Source organism: Schistocerca piceifrons, chromosome 7 (genome assembly GCF_021461385.2).
Source record: "Schistocerca piceifrons isolate TAMUIC-IGC-003096 chromosome 7, iqSchPice1.1, whole genome shotgun sequence".
Classification (NCBI taxonomy): Eukaryota; Metazoa; Arthropoda; class Insecta; order Orthoptera; family Acrididae; genus Schistocerca; species Schistocerca piceifrons.
In genome coordinates, this window is record NC_060144.1 from 536,698,771 (window position 1) to 536,723,160 (window position 24,390).

Below are 24,390 nucleotides of genomic sequence, written 5' to 3' on the forward strand. Positions count from 1 at the left end.
GAGATAGCCACTGCCATTATCATACATATCTAATTACGGCTAATCTCAGCATAGGCTTTCTTCATTTTCCATTATCGTCACACGCTAATCCATCACTGCATCCAACACTGCAATCCAAGGTTAGGCCGGCGCGGTAGATGCGAAACCAAATATCGGCACTATTAACGTCACTGATCACTTTCGTAATGATACTTCATCAATTTCCCGGTATTAATCTATTATTTAGGGGTCTAACCACGGCGATGGTGACACCCTTCTTGGTTAAAGACCCTGTATTTCAACAATGGCCTCCACACACACACCATTCCCGCCAACCACTCTGGCGCATCTCGACACCCGCTCTCGTAACACGTCACAATCGATTGTTCGCCCTTTCGATCTGTGCAGTGTGCAAAGTTGTAGTAAGGGCCTACGGACCCCTTACATCCCCGCCCTAGAAGTCTTCTTTCGAGCCTCTGGCGTAAAAGAATCGGCAAAGGAACTAGATATTATTACATCTGAACAAAACACACAGTGTAAATAATTAAAGAAATTACAATTTACCAAATAATCCCTCGACTCCGGTAGTGGGCTGCCTCCATAATAATATTCTACAAAAGGTATTACATCTCACAAACATGGCATGGTCGAAATCACAATTTTCCATCATGCAGCAATAATCCTCTACAGTCCATATTGAATGTAACACACAACATACAATCAAAAATTATTACTTGAACACATGACATATGAGTTATGATATTACAGTTGAGTTGTTACAGGTTTTACAGCCATTCTCAAGTAACTGTCGATCTGAAATATGAAGCTCTATTTATAATACATCAGAAAATACAATGCAAATAAATATTCCCCTTTTTCAAATGTTCGATTAACAACTAAATGTTCCAAACATGTCTTACTCAACTACATCATGGAGCTTGAACACCCCATTTCAGACATTCGCCGTAATCTAATTCCACTTCCTCATCGGGGTTATCCCTGTTTTCGTGGGAGTAGTACCTTTTTATGTTTTCCACATGCTCCTTACCATGCACTCTCTTTGTCTGTGCATATTCCAACTCCACCATGTTAGGATGACCAATTTTTATAATCCTGTATGGTCCCTTATAAACGTGGTTGAATTTGTGTATTTCCGAGTTTATTTTCTTTGATTTTGCATGCACCTTTGCTAGTACTAAGTCTCCCACTCGGTAAGTTATCGGTTGTCGTGTCTCTGCTGTCTTTTCCTAACCTTCTCCTTCATACTTAATTCCACTAGTTACAATTTCCTTTCCCAGGAGGAGGATATTAGCATTTAACGTCCCGTCGACAACGAGGTCATTAGAGACAGAGCGCAAGCTCGGGTGAGGGAAGGATGGGGAAGGAAATCGGCCGTGCCCTTTCAAAGGAACCATCCCGGCATTTGCCTGAAGCGATTTAGGGAAATCACGGAAAACCTAAATCAGGATGGCCGGAGACGGGATTGAACCGTCATCCTCCCGAATGTGAGTCCAGTGTGCTAACCACCGTGCCACCTCGCTCGGTCCCTTTCCCAGGTCAATGAACTTCCTGGTGGGTAGACTAGCAACTCATGAAAAATACTGTTGGGTTCTTGATTGAGCAACACTTCACATGGTACAAACCATGTAGAATAATGCGGGAGGTGATTCCTGAACCGCTCAAATTCTTCCAAATATTCTTTCCATGAACCATGCTTCCTATGACAGTATTTTCGGCATAAATGGTTCAATTCCTTCACTGTTCGTGCTGCAGGGTTAGAAGCTGGCCGATATCTAGAAATGGCAATTTGCTCTATTTTATGTTCATTTAGCATCTCTGTCCACTCCTTTAACCTAAATTGTGACCCATTATCACTCAAGATTCGCTTAGGAATACACACCTTTTGAAAATAGTCTTTCTCAAACTGGTTAATGATGGCTTTATTAGTGGCTTTCTTTAACGGGGAAAATTTTATGTACTTGGAAACCAGTTCTTCCACTACTAAGATTTGTGTATAATTCCCTCATGAGGCAGGAAGTGGCCCAAAAAGATCCACTGCTATTATGTCCTTAATCGCTGTTGGTAAAATTGGGTGCATATATCCTTTGTGCTGTACTGTAGTCGTTTTAGATGTTTGACAAGTGTCACATGTACTCAGTATCTTATGTATACGCCTTCTCATGTTGTTAAATGCACAATCTGACTTCAACTTTTCCAGACACTTCTTCGATCCATAATGCGCATTTCTATAATGCGTATACCAAATTAATTTCTCTACCACATGCTCAGGCACACAGAGTTTCTAGTTCTCCTCACTCTCCTTGTTTCTTTTATAAAGTATCCCATTGTGAATATAATAAAATGTGCAAATTCTTTCCTCTCCTGCACACCTGTATTTGTTTTTAATTGTCTTTAATTTCTCGTCCTCGTTCTGTTCCCTGCACACGTTCTTTAGGAACTTCCTTACGAATTCTTCGTACTGTGCTCCTTTCATCAGGTTAAGTCTAACTCTTTCTCCTTCCAGCCTGTCTACCAACATTCCTATCGAGTTAGCTGGTAATCTTGACAAGGCATCAGGTATTATATGGGTTGTTCCCTACTCATAAATTATCTCGAAGTCATAGTTCTGTAATGGAGGGCCCATCGCAATAGTCTGCTATGCCTCAATTTGCTTGTGGTCAGAAATGTAAGGGCCTTATGGTCAGTCACCACTTTCACATGCCTCCCCGCCAAATAATAACGGAATCGCTTAAACCCCCATATGATTGCCAATGCCTCCCTTTCAGTAATCGAATATTTCCTCTCCCAAGCATTTAAACTCCTGCTACCGAACGCTGTTGTTCTTACTCTCCCACCATTTCTGCTCCTCTCCATTTGGTACAAATGTATCCCCAGTCCATAGTCAGAGCTGTCCGCTCCCAAATAAAAGTCCTTGGAAAAATCTGGGTGGTACAATATGTCTGCACTACATAGGGCTTCCTTGATATTCTCAAACTCGGTTTGGCACTCTGTACTCCAATGCCACGTCATTCTTGCCTTGGTCAATTCCCTCATACCCAGGGCATCAAGTACGGATCCCTTGACAAATTTTCTATAAAACTCGCAAACCCCAAAGACCGCTCCCTATTGCTTCTTACTATGGGGGGTCGGAAAATTTCTAATAGCCTCCATTATACTAGGATCAGGATAGATACCCTCATCGGATATTATATGGTCCAGGAAATTTATCTTTGATTTGCCAAATTCCGACTTGTCCAGGTTTATGGTTACCACTGCAGTTTCGAAAGCTTCCAAGACTGCATTCAACCTATCCAAATGTTCTTCCCATGATTCACTTGCTATCAAGAGGTCATCCACATAAATGGTGCCCTTTTTAAGTAACTCCTCGTCCAGTATCTTATCTACTGCTCTTATGAATTCAGACACTGACACGTTAAGCCCAAACGGCAACACTCTAAATTGATAGCACCTCCCTCCATAAGTAAATACTGTATACTGGCAGGATTCTGTGGCCAATAGTATTTGCCAGTAATCAGCAGTTAAGTCGATACTACTAAGTACCTTCACTCCTCGGAATTTTTGAATCAGTTCTTCTATGGTCCCAGGCTTGTCCTGCTCTGGCTCGATGATCTTGTTCACTGTCCGTGCATCTAAAACTATTCTCATCTTACCATCCTTCTTATTAACAACAAATAGGGGGTTGTTATATTGACTATTGGCCCTTTCTATAACACCAAGATCCATCATTCTCTGTATCTCCTCATCTACTGCTCTTATTTTCGCCTGGGGAATGGAATACTGTTTTATATTGAACGGTTTATGGTTACAGTCCACCCATTTCATGATACCTGGCCGTTGAGGAAATACCTTACAACGCCTGTATAATAATGTAGCTAATTTCCTCTTAATCTCCTCATCTAGGTGTGTCATTTCCTCCCACTTTTTACTGATCTTATCCTCTTCATGTCGATCCTCTCGTGCTAATCCCTAAAAGTACACCAAGACTTCTTCTTCTAGTTCCTCTTCCCCGTATCCTACTGTGGGTTCCTCTTCATAACACAAACTCTTTAATTCGTCCTCTTCTCTTATTGCACTACCCTCGGCAAACTTTAACCTCTTCTCTTCTCCCTTTCTTCCTTTGACCTTGATAGTACCTTCATCAAAACTCACTATCACTTCAACTTCATTCAACCAATCTATTCCTAAAATAATTGATGTGTTCAGTCCAGCCACCACCAAAAATGTTGCTTCATATTCTTCTCCCTCTATCTCGAAGGTAATCAACACTTGTTCTTCAATAGGTTTACTCCTTGCACCCAACACATTCACAATTCTCACTTCACTCACTGGGAAACTAGGCAAGCTAATGTTTGCTTTCAGTACCTGATCATATAGCCTCTTGGATATTGCACATGCTTCACTTCCTGTGTCAACTAATGCCTCAATATTCAATCCACATAGCTTGATCCCTATCATGGGTAGTATGGGTTCTTTGGGAGTCCCACTTCTTTCCTCCAGTAGATCTCCTCTTAGATCTCCACCATTGTCATGTGCTAGTAGGTTTATTCTGGTCCTTGTAGCTCTCACTGCTGACCGGACCTCATCTGGAGTGTCATTCAGTTTTCCGGTCTTTCCGCCTCTTCTTTATGCACTGTGTCATTCATTCGCCTATTCCTTGCTCTCTCATGATCTCTCAGTTCTTCACTCTTTCTCCAATCATTTCTCCATTTCCGTTCACCACCATGGTTCCTATACCTACGACCACCACCTCTTCCACTATAATTAGACGAATTATAAAAATGATTCCTTTGGTCACTATGTCCCTCTCGGTTTTGATCATTAGCTTGGTTGTGTTCCTGTGATCGAACAGATTCCAACTGTTCCAGTATCTCCATCAAGGCCTCCCTATCTTTAATTTGGCTCCCGGATACAGTTTCTTGCATTCTCAGGCTCAATCTTCTTTTTATCGCTGATATCATTATGTCATCACTCAGGGGTTGTTCCAAGGTCTCATTTAATTCCCACAAATGTTCGGCAAACTCTCTCAATGTTCCTCTCCATGTATTAAGTGACTTGCGGTGTACTAGGTCCTCAAGTGCTGCACACTGATGACTTTTGGACCAACATTTCTTCAAGAATTCCACTTCAAACTGATTGTAATTAGTAATCACTGCCTTCTTCCTGACTCCCCAAGTGAAGACCTCACCTTCCATCCTATCTGTTGCAAATTGAATCTTGTCTGCGTCTTTGAAATGGGCTGGGAAAACTCCTTTTAACCATTTCAAAAATATCTTTGGGTGCAACCCTCCTTTTGGTTTATACTTCTGCCCTGTATTGTTTTGGACGTACCGACTATCACCGCTCATCAAGGTAACGACTCTACCTTCCCCAACGGTTAAAGTTGCAGGGCTAATTCGTTTATCAATTTCTTCTGTCCTGCTCTCCAATTGTTGCACTCCATGTTGTAATTGCCTGACCGCCATTGCGACCATCTTGTTATCCTCTTCTCGTTGCACAGCTATAGCATTTTTCAGATTGCCAGTCAGTTGGTTTTGCCTACCTCCTATCCCCTTAACTGCATCATTGCATTGTTTCTGCATCTGCGTCACCTCAGCGATTTGATGATTGCAGTTTGTTTCCACTTCGGTGATCCTTTCTTCCAATTTGGCTTTAGTTTCTTTAATATCATCTTCTATCTTTTTTGTTAACGTTCCTTCCATCTTCTCCGTGTCTCCCTGGACTTGGTCTATGCTCTTTTGTAACTTACTCTCTCTCTCGTTGATGTCCATCTTCAGTCATTCTTGTAGCTCCTGCATTTCCTTCTTCAGATTATATTCTATCTTCCTTTCCAACGTTTTGACCTCTTGTGCCAGAGTTTCCTTAAATGATTTTTCTAAGCTTTCTTTGGTTTCTTGTAAATCTTCCTTTAATGATTTGCAGAACTTTTCTTCCCTTTCTTTAGTTTCTTGTAAACCTTCCTTTAAAGATGTGCAGAATATTTCTTCCCTTTCTTTAATTTCTTCCAATTTCTCTTTTGTTGCCTTGGTTTCCTTTAACAAGTCTGCTATCATCGACCGTATATCCTCACCCTATGAAACTGGCTTATCTCTCGTCGTTTGTCACGGTGTCTCGGGGTAACTAGTTGAATGTGCTCTTGGCCTTTCTAATGACAATCCATAATCACTGATTCCTGAATCATCCCTGTCTTCCTGTGCTATCCCTTTCCTTTCAGCTGCTGCCTCACAAACCTGCTTATCTTTGGTAGACATGTTTGGTTTATTTTTATTGCACAGGCGAGTAATATAAAATAATCTCCTGTAACCCAAAACACTCCTATTTACCGCTAAACTAATCAAACAGTAACTGCAGTATCTTCAGTTTATCCCAAAATTGATACAATACGTATGAGTACTGAACATAACGACTCTCAGAACCTAATAAAATCAAATATCAATTTTCACATACTCAGTTTATGTAAAATGTTTTAAATAAGACAAATCACACCATTCATTAAATCTACAAATGTAAAATCTCCAAAAACAATCAGCATATCTGTATAATCACCGTTTCGACAGCACAGTATGCATAAATAAGCAGGCTATATTTCAGAGTATGTTTCGTAAAATTCTCTGAAATTACTGTAATTGGGCACTTCTTCTAAGGTAAAACACAGTTTGAAACTGTTTATTTATTGTGAAGATAGTATATTGCAATTTAATGTTATGCTAACCAGTTGTCTTCACTCACCAACTGACGTTACCATGAGTCGCTATGTTTTGACGTTTGAAGAGGGCGTGGCACTTTTGTGATGCACCACTGTACTGCCACCGGAGCCGCATGAAGTTGCGCTGAAAATCTGTGGTGAGTCGTTGTAGTTCTCAGTCAGCCGCTCTGTGGCGCTGCAGGCGGGCGTAGTTTGTAGTTCGGCTGCTAGATGCCGGGTTGGCGCTCGGTGCCTCGAAGTCGCGGTGGTCGCCGTACAGTGTAGTGTGTCTGCGTCTGACCTATTCCTTGCACAGGTAGTTGGGATGATGTGTGAAATCACCTCGCGGATCGAAGCTTTTTGGCGCGGCTGTGCATGGGTCTGCGTGACGTCATTCAACAATTGCGTCGCCACATAAGTTGTCGCCTGCATAACAGTTTATAGGTCCACATGAAGTTGCTCGATTTTCATCATTCAAAAAGCAATTTCGGTCATAAAATTACTATTAAACACTTCTCTAAAAGCTTTCGTGACGAATTCTTGGCTCGTTTGGTTGTAGTAATGTTTACACGTGGCTTTCTTTGGTGTTCACTTTTCACAGTTTTTCGCGCAGATTTACGCGTTTCCACATGATAACACAGTTTATCGACACTGCTACTCTCATCTAATATGGCGAAGAAACAGTTTATTCACAATCATAGGATGCACTACTTCTTGTCGCGATTTTTAATTTTGCAAAACGTGGTGTACACATTGTCCACCGTTCAAATGGTTCAAATGGCTCTGAGCACTATGGGACTCAACTGCTGTGGTCATAAGTCCCCTAGAACTTAGAACTACTTAAACCTAACTAACCTAAGGACAGCACACAACACCCAGCCATCACGAGGCAGAGAAAATCCCTGACCCCGCCGGGAATCGAACCCGGGAACCCGGGCGTGGGAAGCGAGAACGCTACCGCACGACCACGAGATGCGGGAGTTGTCCACCGTCCAACAATCGTTATGATTACGCATTTTTAACTACGGTAACCATTTGTAAGGTCCTACACATCGAAACACTGTTTTTTAAGTTTCAATTTTGCATTTACCTATTAATATGTAATCCGAACGAATTTATTGCCACAAGTTTAAAGTGTACATACTGTCTTCATCCGAAATTGGAAAATATTTTCTCGTGTTAAGCAAGATAAAATTGCCAATTGTTGTTTACTTTTCGTCCGAAGATTGCACTTGTCCTTTCACGGTAAGCCAAGGTGTAACACCTCCGTTTTTATCCCGACCTGATCTGATCGAATAGCAGCCCAATATTTATTATTAACGTGACCGTGAACCTAATGGGTCTGGTAATCGGAATTGACTGCTACGGAAGTTGTTACTTTACAGTTCGTCCTGTTCAATACTATAATACTGAATGTCAGGTAATAAGGAACACCAACACAGTTTTACTAATTACAAACTTATATTCTTCTCAAAACACAGAAAGGAGACAGCCACTGCCTTTGTCATACATATCAAATTACGGCTAATCTCAGCACAGGCTTTCTTCATTTTCCATTATCGTCACACGCTAATCCATCACTGCATCCAACACTGCAAACCAAGGTTAGGCCGGCTCGGTAGACGCGAAACCAAATATCGGCACTAGTAATGTCACTGATCACTTTCATAATGATACTTCATCACTTTCCCGGTATTAATCTATTATTCAGGGGTCTAACCACGGCGATGGTGACACCGTTCTCGGTTAAAGACCCTGTATTTCGACAATGGCCTCCACACACACACCATTCCCGCCAACCACTCTGGCGCATATCGACACCCGTTCTCGCAACACGTCACAATCGATTGTTCGCCCTATCGACCTGTGCCGAGTGCAAAGTTATAGTTAGGGCCTACCGACCCCTTACAATTTCCATTCTACCTCTATACTATACCACTCTCGAATGGTGCGTGGGAAAAAGGAACACTTAACTCTTTCCGCTCGAGCTCTGATTTCTCTTATTTTATTATGATGATCATTTCTCCCTAAATAGGCGCGTGTCAACAAAATATTTTCGCATTCGGAAGAGAAAGTTGGTGATTGAAATTTCATAATTAGATCTCGCCGCAAAGAAAACCGTCTTTGTTTCAGTGTCTGCCACCCCAACTCGCGTATCATATCAATGACTGTCTCACACTTATTGTGCGATAACACGAAACGAACGGCCCTTCTTTGCACTTTTTCGATGTGCTCCGCCAATCATACCTGGTAAGGATCCCACACCACGCAGCAATATTCCAGCAGAGGATGGACAAGTGTAATGTTGGTTGTCTCTATAGTGGGTTTGTCGCATCGTCTAAGTGTTCTGCCAACAAAGCGCAGTCTTTTCGCATTTCTTACAATATTATCTATGTGGTCACTCCAATTTAAGTTGCTCGTAATTGTAATTCCTAGGTATTTAGTCGAATTGACAGCCCTTTGATTTGTGCGATTTATCGTATTCCCAAAATTTATCGGATTTCTTTTAGTACCCATTTGGATGAGCCACTTTTCACACCATAGAGAAACTCTCTCTAGATCATTTTGTAGTTGGAACTGACCGTCTGATGATTTCACTAGACGGTAAATTACAGTGTCATCTGCAAACAATCTAAGGGGGCTGCTCAGATTATCACCTAGATCATTTACATAAATCAGGAACAGCAGAGGGCCTATGACACTACCTTTCGGAACTCCAGATATCACTACGAAGTGTCACCTCACTGAGAGGAAGTCACGAATCCACTCACACAACTGAGACGATACTCCATATGCACGCAATCTGATTAATAATCGCTTGTGAGGAACGGTATCAAAAGCCTTCTGGAAATCTAGGAATATGAAATCGATCTGAGATCCCTTGTCGACAGCACTCATTACTTCGTGGGAATAAAACGCTAGTTATGTTGCACAAGAACGATATTTTCTGAATCCGTGTTGGTTATGTATCGATAAGCCACTTTCTTCAATTTGATTCATAATGTTCGAGTACAGTATATGATCCAAAAACCTACTGCAAATTGAGGTCAGTAATATGGATCTGTAATTCAATGGGTTTTTCCATTTTCCCTTCTTGAATATTGGTGTAACCTGTGCTACTCTCCGCCGGCCGCGGTGGTCTAGCGGTTCTAGGCACGCAGTCCGGAACCGCACGACTGCTACGGTCGCAGGTTCGAATCCTGCCTCGGGCATGGATGTGTGCGAAGTCCTTAGGTTAGTTAGGTTTAAGTAGTTCTAAGTTCTAGGGGACTGATGACCACAGATGTTAAGTCCCATAGTGCTCAGAGCCATTTGAACCATTTTTGTGCTACTCTCCAGTCTTTAGGAACAGACCTTTCGTCAAGTGAGCGGTTGTATATGATTGCTAAGAAAGGCGTTATTGTGTCTGCATGCTCTGAGAAGAACCTGATTGGTATACCATCTGGACCGGAAGACTTGCTCCTCTTCAGTTATTTGAGTTGCTTCGCATCACCTAAGATATCTACTTTTATGTCACTCATGCTAACAGCTGTTCTGATTTCGAATTCTGGAATACTTACTTAGTCTTTTTTCGTGAAGAAATTACAGAAAACGGTATTTAGTAACTCCTCTTTAGCGGCACCATCATCGGTAACATTTCCATCGCTATCACGCAGTGACGGTACTGACTGTTTTCTGCCACTGGTGTGCTTTACATAAGACCAGATCTTTTTAGGTTTTCTTGCATATTTTGAGTTTGAGATAATATTTGATTGTGGAAACTATTAAAGGCATCTCGCATTGACGTCCGCACTAAATTTTGAGCGTCCGTGACACTTAGCCACTCTTGGGGATTTTGCGTTCTTCTGAATTTGCATGCATTCTTCGTTGCTTCTGCAACAGCAATTTGACGTGTTTTGTTACCATGGTGGACCAGTCCCGTCTCTTATTAACTTATGCGGTATGAATCTATCTATTGCTGTCGATACTGTATCTTTGAATTTGAGCCATATCTGCTCTACACATACATAATTAGCTTGGAAGGAATGGAGATTCTCTCTTAGGAAGGCATCAAGTGAATTTTTATTTGCTGTTTTCAATAGATATATTTTGCGTTTATTTGTAGTAGTTTCGGCTGATATGATATTGAGCCTCGTTTCAATGACCTTGTGTTCACTAATCCCTGTATCCGTCATGACGCTCTCTATTAGATCAGGATTATTTGTGGCTAAGAGGTCAAGTATGTTTTGGCAACCAATTACACTTCATGTGGGCTCATGAACTAATTATTCAAAGCAAGTCTGAGGAAAGCATTTATTACAATTTTGGAGGATGTTTTCTGTCAACCACCGGCATTGAACATGTACTTTCGCCAGCAAATCGAGGGTAGATTGAAGTCTCCACCAGTTATAACTGAATGAGTGGAGTACTTATTTGTAATCAGATTCACGTTTTCTTTGAAGGGTTCGCCGATTATATCATCTGAGTCGGGGGAGGGGGGGGGGATCAATAGAAGGAGCCAATTATTATTTTTGTACGGCTGTTGAGTATAGACTCTACCCATAGTAATTCGCTGGAACTATCTATTTCTACTTCATTACAATCATGTTTGGTGCATTGCCCTGTCTAAATATCTGTATTCATTGTCAAGTCTTCAGTTTCACTGTTTGTGAAACTTGTCCAGTCAAACACAAATTTAACTAATTACTGTTCATACGTGAGTGATAGCACATTTTCTAGAATATCAACACAGTTGTAAGATCATTTGGACTGCACAACGAACACATGACGTCTCTCAAAAAAGCTACCACGGAAGATGACACATTCATGACAACAATGTACTGGCAACACTACAGAAGAGTAGTATGTTGTGTTTATCAGAAGTCTGATATCCTTTCTACATTCGCCTACAGTACATTGTCTGGTAACTGTATTTTCTGTTGCCATCCTACGTATATGTCGGCGGGTTTCTTTCGTCGTTGCCGTTGGAGGTAAACTCTTCCAGGTAATTAAGCCTCTTCATAGGCAACTTCTCTGAACTCGACATTGCGACCTCTCTGTTCGTACTTGCCTTATGAGCTTCGTAGGCTTCCCTGGCCGGCTGAACACTTTTCGGCCACGCGGTGTCACAGGACACAGTGTTCAGGCACCGGAGTGACACCAGAAGGCTCGTGAGGAATGTCACAGGAGAGTGACCAAACGTCGAGTTTCGTAAAGAATTAGAAGAAGAATACGTAACAGCGTAATCACGCAAAATACTTCGGCTTCTAATCGAAATCTACTTCAGCATACATATTCGTTCACCAAAAGCAGCTGCACAGAGCATGGCGCGGTTTATTTGAACCATTGCTAGTCATTCGCTTTCTTGTTTCACTCGGAAACGGTGGTTGCGGGGTGGTAAAATTATTGATTTTATGCCTCTCAACGAGTCCTGATACCATTTATCCAAGGAGCGCCGTCTAAGCTCACGGTACATTTCGGAAGCACTCACTTACAGATCGAACAGCCTGCTAACTGATCTCGCAACAGTGATCTGCACCCTTTCTTTGTTTTTGAATGAGTCGACGTGGTCGTGGTCCCTAACACTTGAGCACTATTCATCAATGACTCGCCCAAGAGACCTGTAGTCAGTTTCCTTTATAGGCGCACTAGGCCCCAGAATTCTGTCGATAAACCGTACTTGGCCATTCCCCTTCCATACACGTGTTCTTAAGTTCTCGTTTCATTTCATGTCGTTCCGCATGGGAACCTCGAGCTGACTGAGTCAAGCGGCATAGCAATAATACTGCAATCGAACATGTGATGAATGTCCCTACTACACATCCACATAACCATAAATTATTTTACGTACATGTCTCTGTGATTTCACTTGTGTTTAGCCATATTTTAAGTAACTCATTTCTTAAGGTAAAATAGTCACCTCATAGATGTTCAAATGTTCAACGGGTGTTTAAAAGGACATTGGTAGTAATATATAGATACATAAGCTGCAGTCAATATTTATTTGTTACAGGTTAGCAGTCGACCTTGGAAAACTTTTTTCTGTCTACTTCAGAATGATCTTCAACGATTTTCCATATGCGCTCGATTACTTCGTTGCTCGGGTTTTCATAAGTTGTCAAGATGTTGGCCATCTCTGAAAATGAAGAGGGGGATATATCAGCAAACAAATTAAATTAAGTTACATTTCAGAGTATTTTCAGTACTTCTCTTTCGTACCGTTGATCACAATTTCTTATCGTCTGAGATGAGTTAACTATGAAACAATTTTTTTTTCTACGATGCGAACCGTCGTGCCTTATCCGTATTTACATCCACTTGCAATTTGATAGCTCCATATTTATAATAATATGAATTCGGTTGGGTGTTGCTAATATCAGTTTTACAAAGTAACGTTTGTTTTAGTTTTCGGTGCAACGTCATAGTAGTAGGTCTATAGTCCGTGGAACATAGAGACGTATGAATATCCTCTAGTTTTTCGAACTACTTGTTATACGGGGCATATGTTTTGGAAGCCTCTCTTAAGAACCAAAACCATGTAGCAAGTTCAACAACCAACCAATTCCGAGATGTTAAAGTTTTAAGTACTGCGGGAGTATTCCGCCAGAAAACAATCAGTAAGGAAACAAGAGTAAATGACTCTAACGCTCTTTGCGTTAATCATTAGTTGGTCTATGGACTAGAGCATATGTCAGTGTTATTGTGCTTGTTGTATTTCCAAACAAGTTTATTTATAGCTATCTATTTTACCATTAAACCGAGTTTTTCATTCACAGGTTAACTTTTGACGTCTGTCTACTTATAATATATGCAGTCTAATAGTCCTCGTTAAAATTGCGGGTTGGTGACGATCTTATCAGATAGTACAGTTTGATAAAAAGATACAACAGAAGCAAATGGATAAATTTCTAATTGACATTGTCGAAATGAAGATGAAACTAATTCTTATTGATGAAAATTATTCTTTACGCACACTTGAAGCCTCTGAGTATTTTTGTACTCAACGTGGTAAATGTAACGACTTTTATAACCGTACCCATGTTTCCCGTGTTCAGTTGTTGAAAAGTCTGAGGTACGTATACGAGAAGCGTAATGTAAAGAACTACATGTGTAATGTCACTCATTCTTTTACGCTGTATCAGTGATTTGAGCCAGAAAATAGGTTACTGATGTAAATTCTTCGTACGCATTTGCTAAATAGTGTTGAATGCACACACTCACCTGTGCCGGCTACACAGAAATGTTCAATGAAGATATCCTCTTCAGACCAAACAACGTTGTGTGGCACGCTAAGCAGAAGCCCCACTGAAATAAAAGCAATACATACTTCAGTTGTGGGTAACACCACAGTCACTGAACATACAGGATAAAATTTGATTTTGATTTTACAATGAAGAAAAAAAACCTCTCGTGGTCTTCAGTCCAAAGACTGGCTGCTCTCCCCGCTACTCTATCCTGTGAAAGCTTCTTCATCTCTGAAAAGCTACTGCAATCTACATCCACCTAAGTCTATTTACTGCAGGTCAGGCCTCGGTCTCCCATTATAATTTTTATCTCACCCTCAACAACTTTTTCTCTGTTGAGTCATAAATTTCTTTTCTCCGCAAGTGAGTTCCGTATTACTTCACCAGATATATGATTTACCCACTTAATGTGCAGCATTCATCAATTGCACCACATTCCAAAAGCTTATGTACTCTTCTTGTCTGCAATGCTTATCGTTCAGGTTTCGCATCCATACAAATCAGGAGAAACTTCCTAATAGTTAAGTTTATGTTACATGTTAACGAATTTCTTTTTTTCGTAAATGCTGTTTCTTTGCCATTGTGAGTCTGCGTTTTACGTGTACTTCGGTCTTCGTCAGTTATTTTGCTCCCAAAATGGCAAAGCTCGACAACTATTACTGTCTCATTTCCCACTCAGTGTCCTTAACTCCACGTGGTTTAATTTATCTAAATTCTATTGCCATTGTTTTGTTCATCTTAGAACATATTTTCAAGACAATGTCCTTCCCGTACAATTGATATAAATCCTTAGCCGTCTCTGAGCGATGAATATTTTCACCGTAAAACTTCAAAGTATTTATTTATTCTTCCTTAATTTCAAACCAATTTCTACGCTGCTTTTTCTGTGTATGAACTGAATAACGTGAGGGATAGACGACTCTGTCACTCCCCGTTGTCAACTATACTTCCTTTCTGTGTCACAACTGCTTACTCTCCGTGTTATTTTATCTCTACTACCTTAAGAATATCATTGAGTGTTTTCGAATAAATGTTGATAGAAGTTTCCTCTATATACAAAATTATTTAACACTTAAATGCACACATATACCTTGATTTACATAATAGAAGTCCATTTTGATTTTTAAATATAGTACTCACATGGGCCATCAACTTCGACGTTCATTCGGTTTCCATCATAAGTAGCTGTACCACTAAATGCGAGTCTGGAAAGTACAATAACATGATTTTATATGAGCTCATTCTTGATTATAATGTAAGAAAAAGTTCTATCACAGAACGTTTAGGCATTACATTGTTATTAATTACTCTAGTTATATTGTGAGCGTACGGTCTTCCGATGCTTCTTAGTATCTAAATAATAAATTTGCATTGAGGCATTGCCGACGGTGCTGCTTTTCGTGGAAAAAATAACAGGTGCCAGCCACTCAACTGGGGCCTGTGTCTATAGCGAGAGAGTGCCCAATGGACAAATGAAATCCGTTCTACAGAATGACGTAACGGTGCTGTTAGTATTACGTTTTGTTGTTACAAAATTTAAATACCATGTACAATCGAGTAAAATTACTGTATGCAAGTGTGTTGAAACTCGGTATACTGGAATGTGCTGTGGCATGCAGTGGTAATGTGTCCTGTATCTTGTTCTTCTTTTCCTTATACCTTTTTCTCGCATCTGTGCAGAACAGCCATAATTAATGGTGGTTAAGTTCACGGGAGGCTGGATGCCAGTCCAGTCGCCACACCGTTATCATCCGGGACGGAGTGTGTGTACAAATGTTCAAATGTGTGTGAATTTCTAAGGGAGCAAACTGCTAAGATCATCGGCCCATACACTTACAGACTATTTAAACTAACTTACGCTAAAGACAGCTCTCACATCTGTACCCGAGGGAGCACTCGAACCTCTGGCGGTGTACTGTTATTCATGTGAACGTGAGTGAAAGTTTTCCGAATGTTTGCAGATTGTGTAGCTGAAGTAGGAATTGTGTACCAACCCGTTATTCACCAACTCGGATGTGGGGAACCGCCTAAAGATCACATCCAGCCTGGCTAGCGCACCGACCATTCGTTAATGGACATCGATTCGGTGCCAGCGCAACTCCACATCTCGAAGTGACGGTTTAACACGCATGGCAATTCGAGCGTATTGATGATGTGTCAACGATCATAAATCATTATTGAGCTCTGTAACTGTGCTGTTATTGAACTGCACCAATATTAAAAATAGAAAGACTTCCTCAATTAATGTGTAAGTTCACCAACAGTATGTATAAACACCTATCTTCGGGGCTACGCAGAAAAATATTCAGAATTTACGTGCTCATTAACAAATGATCAACAATTCACCCTTGCACACACGTCTACTATCAACTGTGCAGTATAATAGAACCATAAACCTATCGAAATTCTAAGCGATTTAACAGTTTTTAAGATCAAAACTTGATCCAGTGGATCCCCGGTTAGAGTCGGCAGTGTTAGGTAATTTCCGAGGCAGAAAAGTACGAGGAATTAGTTTCGTTATGTGGCGTCACTCACGAGGACAGCTTGCTTGGTCTTTCGTAGATAGTGATCTGGTTGTCGCTGTCTCCTGGCGACTGTGTGACGAGAATGCACCCAGCCAGTGCAGACATTCCGGGGAGGGCGGCGTACTGGTAGTTCACGTACCACGTCTTGTTCGCCTGTGAAGAACAGAGAAAATGTCAGCTGTTACATGAAGGGTATACGGTAGTGGAAGTCAGTATAACGACGTGGATATTTGTAAGAAAATTATTTATGGTTGTAACAGTTGCGCACAGTGTAAATGCATCAGTCTGAGATCCGGTACACCGACAAATGTAGTCAAATGGTATCGCATTTGACGTCAGTAGTACAGGGTATAATAAGGCTTCAACGATTCAGGTGGTAGAGTGTGTAGCACGGTACCATGGGAATCGGCACTGTGTGGTATTAGTGTGTGCATATATGCTTTTACAGAAGATTGAAAACAGACACCATTAGTGACAGTGCGTGTTGTGTGCGTGAACCACTATGGTGACAATGTCACGAGGAAAAAAGTTATCATGAGATGAAAACGCAAAAATAGGCGCTTACAAGGAAATGGGACTCTAATCGACAAATCGCCATGAAGTTGAACCGTTCAAATACAGTGATTAATAATTTTGTTAAATTGGACGCACTATACGGACAGAATGCAAAATATGTGCAAAGCAGAAAATTATTTGAGCTATGGAAATACTTTTGCGTAAAAGCAGGGGCAGTAAAACCGTTATTTTTCTCGACTTGTTGCTGATTTGAAGTTGCCAGTAACTGCCGGCCGTTTACGACAAATTATGTCAAATGACAAACATGTTGTATTCAAGAATCGGAGCAGACGCCCAAACATAAACAGACTAGATTGGAGTTTACTGAAAAACAGTATGTCATGAATGTTGCGAATGGGATGAACTGAGGTTCAGTGATGCCCAGATGTTTAATTTAGATGGGCCAGATGGATTTCAGTACAGTTGGTATTATACGAGAAAACATAGCAGATAAGAATGAGAAGAAATTTTGGTGGTGGAAATCTTATGATTTTGACAGTCTTCTGCACTAAAGATAAATCGTGCGTTGTTTGGCTGATCACTAGAATGAACAGACACAGAACTGATTGAGATGTATGAGAAGAAGGTCTCAAGGTTCACCAAGACAATGCATCTGCGCAGGTTTTTGCTACAACCAAATGGTGGTTTGAACGTAAAGATGTCAATGTCTTGTCCTGGCGTGCACGTAGCCCGAATTTGAACCCCATGTAAAACCTCCGGGAAATACTTCCTACAAGTATTCGTCGCAGTGGCCAGTGTTTATCGGCAATTTGAGGCAATGTGAGCTGAAAAGAGCTACATGAGAAGAGTGGGCGACAGTTCCACTGCAGGAACTACAGCCCCTAACAGTACCAACGCCGAAGAGAATTTCCGAGATAATTAGGAAGAACGGAAGTTGGGCAAAGTCCCAACAATGCAATAACGCAACAGGAGCATCAGTGCCTTTGTAACCAGTAAGTAAATTAAAGATGGAGAGGAGAAGAAAGGAAAGGAGGTGATCATTGCTGTCACCTACATTGGGACATTACGCGGAATCAGCGGCTACGAGAGAAAATGAGTTCCACACCGAGGTTCGAACTCGGAAATCTCCTGTTTACTAGGCAGGTGAGGTAAACACTGAGCTTGACTAGTAAGAAGGATATCCCTGGTGTGGTACTCATTTTCTCTCGTAGCCGCTGATTCCGCGTAATGTCCCAATGCAGGTGACAGCAATGATCACCTCCTATCATTTCTCTTCCTCTCCACCTTTAATTTACGTATAATGTATCACAGCTGCGGATTCGAGGTAACGTCTGTTCTTTCGGACATGTCCGAAAGAACAGACAGCACGCATTCGTATAATTTTATAACCAATGACTCTCCAGGAAGTCGAAACGTCTTTTTTGTTACTCATGTTATGAAAGAAACTATATAATTCGGTCGTGATTGCTTGTTTTATATGTATCTACTACTTTCATAATAAATTCGATACATATGTGCTTCAGATAATGTACTATTACTTTCGTAAGAACGCTGCCTTTATTCTGATTTCCGCAACTGTATTCTAAGAGAAAAATACTAAATTATCAATGTTATAAAATCGAAATAGGATATGTGAAATCGGAATTTGGTGTAGTGTCAGTATCATTCTTTGAAAAAGGACTGGGACGGATTTGGCCATAGTGGTCAACATGGCGGGTTTAAAACTTTGTCCTGCTTAGGAAATTTAACACAGAACTATCTGACTCGAGAATTATTCCACCTGGATGTGAATTAGTTGTCTGGAACGCTGTCGTTTCAGTCGGAAAGTAGCATGTAGACACTCTGGTGATAACAAAATACGGGTTCATTTGGATATCGGTATAGAGGACATAATGGAAGTAACCATCCCACTTGATTGAACGAGGCCACGGCAAAACAAAAGCAACACGGCCGGGTTGGGACTTATTTAGAGACGATTTATTTAGAGACTTACGAATTATCTTCCGTGTTCACCGCTTGGGTGACGTGGTCTAGTCGTATAACCAGACAACTGGAGATCTAACTGCTACATGCTGGAGACAACTCATTTTCGTCGTTGATAAAACGTAAATTATTTCAGAAGTTCAAGAGCTGAAAATATATTCACAAAAGATTTTCAGTCTAATTTGGATAACTTTTCACCTTCGTCACGGATTGTTACAGCCAAACGAAGTCCATTGCTATCGAAGCTCACTGGATTTCTCATCGGAAAAGTAATAAAGAAATCCGGAAGATTGTATACTTTTCTGAAATTATTTGATACTCACAAAGTAGACCAAATCTAATTTTCAAACATATGCATTCAGAACCAGTGCGCAAGACCTTTTAGTACCGGAGGTCATTTAAAATGGAAAACGAAACGTTAATATAGGTGGCAAAAATAAAAGTGTGTGGAACATGGTTATTCCTGAAATATATTAAAATTTTATGCCGAGAGAATAACGTTTTATAGCCAGTTGTTTCTCGTAATCACAAAATTGGATTTGATGTAATCTGTTGTTCTAAGCCTCTTGAGGTCTGACGCAAATACATTACTGACAGAGCAACAATGTATAAGACGCATAGAATTTGGACTTATAACTTGTATCAGTAACTAGTCTCTTTCTACCACTAGCATTTGTGCGAACAGATTATGGAAATGTTTGAGTGCAAATACCATGGCTACTTACGGTGGTGATATTGAGGCTCTCTGTGGAGGCATCAGGAAGCGAGCAGAAGAGATTACCGAGGATCGAGCCCTCAGCCACCAAAGGCAGCAGCAGCAATAATCCCAGAAACATCTGCAGGCATAAAAGATACGATACGGAAACAGTGAACAAACGATACGACAAGCAGATGACACAATGAAACAACTAGATTTAGTACACAGTTTAAGTCGCACATGGTAAACTAGTGACGGCCGGTTTCGGATAGGGCGCATCAATTATCATGTTCGAAGTAGATGACGAAGTATTTGTATCTTCAGAATGCACACTGGAAGACAGAAAATAGTATAGTATAATCGAGAGTGCATACTACAAAATTATATTCTGACGAGCTGCTGTCGCTCCGTGCCCCCAAGTCACAAATTACCAATGAATTGATGATCTATGTCTCGTGTTGCAACTAAACAGTTATACTCCGTCTTTCTACTTGTAGGCTGACATTTGTATCAGACAGGTTTTAGTAAAACAATATTTGTGAACTAGATTTCTGCGAAATTATCAGAAACTCTTCACTTGTTTGGCCTCAAACCACCAAAAGACAATGGCACATGTATATGAAATTGTAGAAGAAAAAAATTAAATTACATCTATACAGAGAACTGGTCATCTGGGAGGATGAGAGTACTAAAACATGTGTCTAGTTTGAAGTAGCATTCATATGAAAGAATGCGATTCCATTTGCAAATGGTTCAAATGGCTCTGAGCACTATGGGACTTAACATCTGAGGTCTACTTAAACCTATCTAACCTAAGGACTTCACAGACATTCATGACCGAGGCAGGATTCTAACCTGCGACCGTAGCGGTCGCGCGGTTCCAGCCTGAAGTGCCTAGAACCGCTCGGCCAACACGGTCGGCTATTCCATTTTCAAGTATATTGACAAAATTTTGGTATAAATTGTAGTTAACGAGTAAATGGGACTTCGGCCTTCCTTTGTAAGACACACGTGGAGTCTCCATATTTTATTTACGTAACAGCGTAAGAAATTCGGCAGCTTACCTGTGACAAAATATAGGTCTGAAACAGAAATATTATCTCGATACAAGATCAAACTACTAAACTAAGGATTAATCACTACCTCTACATCTGTTCTCCACAATCCAGCGTAGTGTGTGGCAGAAAGCAATTAGCGCAGGGGGGTACTTTTCTCCCTGACCTATTCCAATAGCGAATGATACTCGGGAAGAAATATTGTTGGTGTTCATCCGTGTGCGGCAGAATTTATCAAATTTTAGCTTCTTAGACCGATGAGTAGTACCCAAGATTGGGCTGATCAAAGATTTCGTGAGCGAAGTCTTTCATGTTTGACCTACAATTTCTCAGGATTCTTATACTACCGAAGAGATACAAGCCTACAAGGTACAATTTATGGGAAAAGCTTCGCAGTCTTTCAAAATGAAAGCAGGTGTACGACAAGGTGACGGCCTAACCCCAATCCTTTTTAATAGTGTGTCAGAGAAAATAGTAAGAATTTCAAACGAAAAACTTAGTGAACTAAACATTTTACCTATAGATTCACAAGAGGACGCACAAAGATCGAAATCAACTGTCTTGCATTTGCAGATGATTTTGCTGTACTTTTCGTAAACGTGGCATCTCCTATAACACAAATAAATCTCCTGGAAGAAATAGCCAGCAGAAATGGCTTAAAAATATCTGCATAAAAACAAAATTTGTAACAAAAGTTAAAGACGATCCAGAATTTCTGAAAACAGATGTTGGCCAAATAGAGAGGGTAAGAAAATTGTAATATCTGGGTGAGATAACCCAAGAAAATGCTTTGGAAAAATTTGCAATAGCGGAAGGGTTGCTTAAAATGGGGAGAACGTATCGTATCATGAAAGACTTCCACAATAAAAATGCCTATCCATAAATGCAAAAATAAGACACTGCAACACAGTAGTGGAGCTAGAATGCCAAATGCAAGCAAGTGCCTGGCATTAAACTATAATTTAGATAAATTAGAAGTACTAGAAAGCGGAATTATAAGGGAAATACTAGGACCAGAAAACACAGCAGAAGGTTGAAAATTACGAAGTAATACTGAAATATACGAAAATACAGAAAATATTTCAAACGTAACGAAGAAAAGAAGACTCATATATTTTGGACATCCATTTCGAATGCAAAGCAGTAGTTTAACTAATAAACGTTTTAAGTATTTGTGGGGGCAAAAAGGCCACAACAAGCTGGGTCAGCGAAGTGGAAAAGGATATGGAAAGGAGCAGTACAAAAATAGAAGATATTAACAACAGAGAAGCCTTTCGGGCAAAAGTATTGAAAATGCAAGGAATCCAAGGGAGGGTAGCTAAGAAGACTGGTTGAATATGGTCTGAAGACAGAAGGAAGAAACATACTTAGCTGATAAAGGTATACTGGAAGTAAAGAAAAGAACAAAGAATGAAGAATTGAAATCGGAACAATAAAAAAGATAAGAGCCTCGCGATAATCTGCCTCCTCCTCCCCACCCCTACCCCCCTCCTGAGGACTTATTTCGTGTGATCGATCTACTTTAAACCGCTCCTGTCGGATAATTTTTGATAGATGAAGGTCCTGAGCGATTTAAAACACTTATCGCCGGTCATGTAATCAATCGACATCGGCATTTTTCGTCTGTTTGCATGTACTACATTATATCAGTTTTGTTTTGAGTCAGTTTAGAATGTTAGCCCATAGTGCTGATCAATTTGAAATCTGCAACTTTAGCAACAAATTCATAACGATGTCACACCGCCCTACACTCTGCGAGTTCTGCAAAGAGTCTCACAGAGCTGCAGACGTCATCGGCTGAGTCATTTAACAGCTGCGGCCTTACGACACTACCTTGAGGGCGCCAACTGTGCGATCTGACGAACTGCAGATTTCGGCGAACTCTGCCCTACGGCATGAGGTTTGTCTCTTTTATACACCTTCCTCAAGGTTTCCTAATTTCTGGTACAGAAACATCACACCTGAACAAACCACTTTTGTCTGTGAATACTCAGCTGGGTCTTCCACAAACATGCTAAAATCGTCAGCTACAGACATCCTTGTACCTAACCGGAACTTGTCACTATGGAAAACAGCGACAGTAGACCGTCATGAAAGGCACTATAGCTATTCACGATACTGCAGTGCCTATATTATTCTGACTTACGGTGCAGCCTTCCTTCGGACATGCATGCATCTCCCGAGGATCATTGCGTCATAATTCACAAGGAAAATGCCTCCCCTGTTGTACGGAAATATACATACTGGATATACTAGTACGGGCTGTAGACACATGGTTGATGAAATATGGAAGTTTCGTTCTGGCGTTATGTTCGGATAGCCATAATTGTAAGGCGACAGCTCGCGATAAACGGGAAATCCGCGTTTGAGTTACTGTCCTGCATAAAGTTTCATTGCTGTCTTTCCATTACACAGGTGATGGTTGTCTATATTTGCAACTGACAATATATTTCTTGCATTTCATATACTATAGCAATTTAGTTCTTCATTTGAAAACATGTCGAGCTTTCAGAAAAGTATGATATTAAGTTTTATTTCTTACTCCAGACGTTTTATTGCAGTACATTTCAGTTGAAAGTCTTGAATAATTATGTACAGCTTTGCTTCATATGTTTCAATATTTGTTGCATATCGCTTGCTAAGGATATCATTATTTCTTTCGTACTATGTTATATATTTGCTTATTATTTTAAAGAAGCACTTGCATCTTGCTCTTCTTTTGCCTCATCCAGAACATGTTACTTCTTGTGTCAGAGGATCACATACAGCTCCTTCCTTAGCACTGACCCTACGATGTTGATTCTTATTTCAAAGAATCAAATATAATTCTTCTTTCTTAACCTCGAACCAGAGATTGGCTGGCAGCAGTTACTCTTCTCCACTCCTCTCTGTTTCCACCATTTCCTCACTTGCGTCTGTTCCTGTTGTCATAACTGTTCCAGCCTTGACCTCCCACTTCACCTCTTACCTTGAATCAACCCTTCCTTTAAATTAACTAGAAAACTGCTGTGTTGAATAAGACGGCCATTTATTGACTCTTCTTTTTCTATACTGTTGGTGTCAGACAAATGTGTGAAGGAAGTGCAGTGAAATTACAGACACGAAGAGCTGAAATGGACTTAACATTTATTTGCAATGAAAAGTATAGTTGAATATACATTTATAGAAGATGCTGGAAGTGACACCCTGCAACATCACACTCAGAAACACCCAGCATAAAAGTGTAATATTCATGGCGACAATTTCACTGATGATGTTGTCTTTCAGTGCCTGTATTGTGTGTGGACCTGTTTCACAGCCCTTCCTCTTCAAGTGTCCCCAAAGGAAACCAAAACTCATGTTGTTAGATCCGTTGAACGTGTTGTCCATAAATGTTTGCTGGCAGTATATTCCTCAGTGAGGATATGAAGGACTTGTTCCAAGGACACCTTAGACGTGTGGCATGTTGCCCTATCTTGTTGCAAGAAGCAATATTGTCTTTCATATCCAGAGAGTTGAGCGCAAAATGTATGTGACTGTCAAAAAATATGAGTCCGATGATTCGCTTTTCTGTTACACCGCAACAAACGCCGAGTTATTCGTCATGGAAAGGTTCTCCGTTGCCCAGTATCTCACGTTCTGTGAATTCACGTGACCGGAAGGGTGAAAGCACGCTCCCTCGCTCGTGATGTAATGGAAAGGGTCTAACAAACCAACGCTGATGTTATTG

The 24,390-nt window shown here is 40.6% G+C and overlaps 1 protein-coding gene across 1 annotated transcript; it reads right to left on the bottom strand.

Moving 5' to 3' along the window:
- Positions 1–12,644: 12,644 nt before the first annotated feature.
- On the bottom strand, positions 12,645–22,560 carry LOC124709116. The gene is made up of 6 exons (XM_047240771.1): positions 22,515–22,560; positions 19,655–19,765; positions 16,441–16,583; positions 15,046–15,110; positions 13,883–13,966; positions 12,645–12,797 (listed from the first exon to the last, which is right to left on the bottom strand). The coding sequence occupies exons 2-6, from the start codon at positions 19,763–19,765 to the stop codon at positions 12,676–12,678; spliced, it is 525 nt and encodes a 174-aa protein (XP_047096727.1). The 5' UTR covers positions 22,515–22,560; the 3' UTR covers positions 12,645–12,675.
- Positions 22,561–24,390: the final 1,830 nt, after the last annotated feature.